Raw genomic sequence first — 5,721 nt, 5'->3', positions numbered from 1 at the left:
GAGATCCCAGCAGTGACAGGGAGATCCCAGCAGTGACAGGGAGATCCCAGCACTGAGACCCCAGCAGGGAGGCACCAGGGGCTCCTTCCCATGCTGAGGAACAGGGCTGGGGGGGCTGGAGCTGGGCCTGGGGGATCCTGGCTCTGCTGCCCTGGGGTGTCACCTGCAGGGACAGGTGTGTCCTGCAGGGATTGGACTGGACAGGGCTTGTATTGAGACAGGGTTTGTCCTGGGCTGGGGTTTATCCTGGGACAGGGTTTATCCTGATCCTAGGCCAGGGTTTACCCTGGGCTGGGGCTGGTCCTAGGACAGGGTTTATCCTGGGACAGGGTTTATCCTGATCCTGGGCCAGGGCTGGTCCTGGGCTGGGGTTTATCCTGGGTTTATCCTGGGCTGGGGCTGGTCCTGGGCTGGGGTTTATCCTGGGACAGGGTTTATCCTGGGACAGGGTTTATCCTAGGCCAGGGTTTATCCTAGGCCAGGGTTTATCCTGGGCCAGGGTTTATCCTGGGCCAGGCTTTGGGCAGCTGTGCCAGCAGGGCTCTCAGGACACAGCTCTGCAGCTGCAGGTGTTTCTCAGCCATTTCAGCCCCAGCTGAGCTGCTCAGGGGTGTTTGTGTCCTGCTGCTGCTGCTGGGGGTGAGCCACCCTGCCCCTAAAGAGCCCACATTTATTAATTACCCTTCAGCCTGTTGGTAATGAGCACAAGAACACATCTGTGGCTTTTTCATCACCTGTGTCCACACACACCTCCAGCTGCAGTGGGTGTTTCAGATGTGAACTGGGATTAAACTGGTATCCTGGAATTCCAGGATAGCACTTTAATTACTGCTAAATTATTCTGATATTTAAATTATTAGTGCTTTATTTGTTTATATAATAATATAATGTTGTTTAATAAGTATTTTAATAAAATCAGTATTTTAATTATATATGTAAATATAATTTTTAACATCATGATTTATTTATTATTTCATTCCTGCTAAATAAATAAATATATTTTACAAAATAAATAAATTTCCTGATAAATAAGTGGGGGTGGCTTGTTCTGGAGTCTGCAGCAACAGGAGATATTTCTTGTTGCCTCCTTCACCAGATGAGGAGTTCAGACTGAGCTGGGGCTGGTCAGTGCAGCCTTGGGGTTATTTCCCACTTGTGTTTCAGGCAGTTCTTCTGCCTCCCTGATAAACAGGGACATTTGGGAAGAGATAAGTGGGAAAGACTCACTCAGGGCTTGGAAATCTGCATATTCCCAGACATTCCATGATGCTGTGATCCTGCTTCAGGAGTTGTTTGTACCCCCAGAGTCCTGGCCTGGGTCACTGGACTGGGTCCAGTTTAGCTTTTACTTTTATTCACATTTTGGGTTTGTTTGTTAAATCTGGCTTAAGCAGCAGCCCCCCTTTACAATGTGATCTCTTCCATTGTGGATATCTTCTCTCCCTGCCACTGTCCAACCAATCCCATCCCCTTCAGGTGGAGAACAAAGCCGAGAGTGAATCTGAGGAGGGAGAGAAGGTCCCGGAAGGGGAAAGCGAGCGGAGCGTGGAGAAGGAGCCAGAGAGCGAAGGGGCTGCAGAGCCCAAGCCAGGTAACTCCAGAGAGCTTGGGACAGCCCCAAACCCAGCTGGGAATGTTCCCCTGGCACCTCAGGCTGCTCCCTGCTCAGGGCAGGCTCCACCTGAACCTCCCTCAGCCACCAAATCCCTCCCTGAGCTCCCCAGCCCTGGGGATGGGGGAAGGAATCGCAGCACCAAAGTGCCTGTGGGGCATGGAAACAGCAGGGGCTTGTTCATATCCACAATATTTCATCATCTGGGATGCAGAGAGGTGGGACTGCTGCAGGTGTACAGGGTTTGGAGCAGCCTGGGACAGTGGCAGTGTCCCTGCCATGGCAGGGGTGGCCCTGGATGGGCTTTAAGGTCCCTCCAACCCAAACCAGCCTGGGATCCTCTTGGAAGTTAATATTTCACCTCAGTTTCCCTGGGAAGTGATGCCAGGCCTGCATTTTGACAGGCTGAGGAGTGACAACATCTCCATAAAACCTTATTCTTTTTGACATTTCATAAAATCCTGGAATGGTTTGGGTTGGAAGGGAATGTAAGGATCACTCATTCCCACCCTCTGCCATGGCAGGGACACCTCCCACTGTCCCAGGCTGCTCCAAACCCATCCAGCCTGGCCTGGGGCACTGCCAGGCACAGGAATGGATAAATTGCTTTTTTCCTGCACCTTTAGATTCATGTTTTTAGCACTGTGTAAAATAAGGAACATTTGGGTTCGATGGAGTTGATTTGGAAATGATGAGGGGAAGCTGCTGGCAGGTGCTGAATTGAGAGGATGGGAATGAAAACCACTGAAAGTTGCCCCATTTGTTGGGCCTGGGGTTCCTCCATCAGTGTTTGGATGGGGAGCAGTGCTGGAGCTGAGGATGAGTTAATTAGTGCCTGACTAATCAGCGTGGTGGCCCAGGAAGGTGTGTAACAGGCTGGGCTGGGAATGTCTTGCAGAGGAAAAGGAGGCAGAGGAGAACAAGGAGAACGTTGATGGCAGCAAGGACAAAGAGGCCGAGGCTGGGAAGAAGAAAGTGGAACACGAGATCTCGGAAGGGAACGTGGCCACAGCTGCAGCTGCTGCCTTGGCCTCTGCTGCCACCAAAGCCAAGGTTGGTGCTGTCCCAACACCCTGGCCTTGGCTCCCAGGGCCAGCAGAGCCTGGAGAGCTCCTTGGTGCCAGAGCAGTTCCCCCTCTGAGCCCTGACACCTCCCAGCAGCACAAGTGCTGCCTTAATGTCTCCTGCCCGAGCCCCCCTGAGGGAGATAACGACCAGGGTTAATTAAGCAGCTCCCTGGGTGATGCTGAACCGGAGGAACAGCCCCAAAATGGGTGTGACTTGTTGACAAGGCTTTTGGCTGTGGTGCTGAGGGGCACAGAGCCTTTGCTGGCCTCCTGTGCTGCCCCAGGGCTCCACACAAACCCCTGGGCTCTGTGTGGAGCAGGCACAGAGGGCTCTTCACTCCTGCAGCTTTCACAGACACCTCAGTGATTCTGTGTTCTGTTAAAAGCACGTTGGTGTCTCCCCTCCAGCTCCTGTTTGTGTGTGGTCTCTAATGAGCTGTGTTGAATCAGCTTTTCTTTACCCTGTAATTACTAATTGCACGTTGTCTCGCCTTTCCTCCTTGCAGGAGCCACGCTGCTTTCACTGCTTTTGGAGTATCTATTTCAAATCTGTTTTCTCTTTACTAATTCCTTTGGATTCAAGTTTTAATTTGGGTTTTTTAATGGCTCTTGGATTCAGTGCCACATTCCACATCCACCTGCTTTATAGAAAGCAAGAGCAAGGCATGGATGGTGTTTATTCCTGATGGGTTTCTGTGGATAGAGTGAGGTGCTGTGTGTTCTGATAACTTTCCCACTCTGATCTTTGAACTTCAGACTTTCTCCCCAGGGTGAGGATGGTGGCTGATGTCCTGTGCAGTCCCTCCTTTTGAATCCAGGAGGATATTTCAGTTTTTACCTTTCAAACCAGGCTGTAAAACCCTACATGGCAGAAACTCCACGTTAAAATCCCAGACTGCAGGCAAAGCTGTGGTTCAGTGTTTTGGTGAAGAGCAGGGACCAGAGCAGCTCCTTTGTGCATCCCTTGGATCCTGAGGGTGACTCTCAGTTCAGCAGACTCACAGATACCCTCAGCCAAGCTGGGAAAACCTGTATCTGTGTGAGGAGACATGAAATTTAGTGTTTTATGGAAGGCCTCTTGCTCCAAATGAAGATGAGCTGCTGCTCTCCTTCCTCTGGAGATAAGGAGTTGGAGGGAGCAGGGACCTGGCTGGTGGCACTTTTCATTATGGCACTAATAATGTTCTGGAAGAGCTTCAGCTTTCCATTACAGGGAATAATGTATTGTAATTAGGAGGTTGACACTTCAGAGTAGAAATCAGGTTCAACAGGGATTTCTCTTCCCACTCACATGAAAATCCAGACAATATTAGAGCTTTGGGTGGTCTGTGTCTTGTCTGAGGGAGTAATTAAACTCTTCATCATGAACTCTAGGCCTGCTCATGTGAAAAGCTGTTTTCCTTAGGATTTGATATCAGAAGAATATTGCAGGTGGATTCTGAGTGAAGGCAGGGGTTAAAGACAAGTGATTGAAATGGGGTTTTGTTTGTTTGGGGTTTTTTTTCCTTTGATATTTTTTCTTTTGGGATCAGTGGCTCCCAGAGGTTGAGTTGTGCTGTTTGAGAAATGGTGAATGTGAAATGTTCAGGGTGAGACTCTGTATTTCATACACACCAACAATTTCAATGTGTTTTTACAGGTTCTGGTTTCTGAACAAGCAGAGTTAAAATTTAAGTTCCTTCTGCTCATTTTCCTCTCAGTGGACACCCAGTGGGAGCTGCTTTTCCCTTTCTGTGCAAAGGGATCCCTGATGGATCCTGGCCTGTGCTGCTCCTTCTCTGCTCCAGCTGGGACTGAGCTGCAAACTCTTGATCCATCACTTCCCCTTCCCAGAACAACTGTTGTGCTCCCAGTTTGACCTCCTGCCAGCCACTGATCCCCCCAAATTCCTGCTGGAGGTGGCTGGGACTGAGGGATCGTTCCTGGAAGCTGCTGATCCCAGAGATGCAGCAGAGCTCCAGGAGAGGGGCTGGGGATGTGGGATGGAGGGACAGGACACAGGGAATGGCTCCCAGGGCCAGAGGGCAGGGCTGGATGGGATTTTGGGAAGGAATTCCTGGTTCTGAGGGTGGGCAGGCCCTGGCACAGGAGCCCAGAGCAGCTGGGGCTATCCCTGGATCCCTGGAAGTGTCCCAGGGCCAGGCTGGATGGGGTTTGGAGCACCTGGGACAGGATCTGGGTGATCCTTAATGTCCCTTCCAACCCAAACCATTCATGCACTCCATGACTTTTTTATAGCATCACTTAGGCTGGAAAAGCCCTTTAGGATCCCTTGCTCATTTATGACTCAGGGCTGGTGCAGGGTTTATCAGGCATTTCAAATTACCACTGAATTTGTGTTCCTGACTTTCTGGAGGGATGTGTCCTCTGCCCACACAAAGCCCTGGGTAATGCCAGGCTGAGGAGCAGCCTCTTTGAGTCTCTCCAGGAAAAACTTCAGGGATCATTTCCTTTCCAAGGTGTATTTTGAGGCTCTTCCTTTACCTAATCATGTGCCTTGATTAGCCCTTCATCCCATTTCATTATTAAAATTGCACATGTGAAACAGAGTGAAAGGTTTGGTAGAAGACTCTGTAGCACCAGGTGATTTCCTCACTCTGGATTTCATACAGATGAGTCTATTTTACTAAACAGTGTTAGATGGCATGAAATTTCCTGTTCTGTCAGCTTTGTTTCATTGTTTTGTGTGCAGCACTTTGGTCACTTTTGGAACAGCTGCTGGAATTTCCCAGGGATGTGGTGTTGGATGAGCTCGGGGTCACTCTGTTTCTCTCAGACCTGATTTGAAATTCACTTTAGAGGCTCAGGAGTGCATTTACCCACATTTACTGAGCCCTCCTTCACAGCTGGTGGCTCAGGGAGGTGAACCTTGTCAAATGGCACAGGTTTGAGGAATTCTGATTATATTCAGAGTTCTGGGGAGGTTTTTAGTGCTGCTTTCCTCCAGCTCAGTGTTTGTCCCAGTTCTGAGCCAGTTTGGGGCCCAGCTCCCTCTGTAGGAGTCTGTTTGCAGCTGGGGCTGGATGAGCTCCAGCTTTTCCT

The 5,721-nt window shown here is 50.0% G+C and overlaps 1 protein-coding gene across 1 annotated transcript in view; it reads left to right on the top strand.

The window, feature by feature from the left end:
* The window catches only part of SMARCC1 (SWI/SNF related, matrix associated, actin dependent regulator of chromatin subfamily c member 1), a gene marked incomplete at its 3' end in the record, with an annotated part of 71,266 nt that overhangs the window by 50,338 nt on the left and 15,207 nt on the right, over nt 1–5,721 (top strand). The window contains exons 20-21 of the mRNA XM_033512143.1: nt 1,477–1,591; nt 2,511–2,831. Coding sequence (XP_033368034.1) covers nt 1,477–1,591; nt 2,511–2,831 — 436 coding nt within the window. The remainder of the gene's footprint in view (nt 1–1,476; nt 1,592–2,510; nt 2,832–5,721) is intronic.

Source organism: Parus major, chromosome 2, assembly GCF_001522545.3.
Source record: "Parus major isolate Abel chromosome 2, Parus_major1.1, whole genome shotgun sequence".
NCBI lineage: Eukaryota > Metazoa > Chordata > Aves > Passeriformes > Paridae > Parus > Parus major.
The sequence above is the reverse complement of the archived record's forward strand: the minus strand, read 5'-3'. Positions and strand labels throughout refer to the sequence as shown.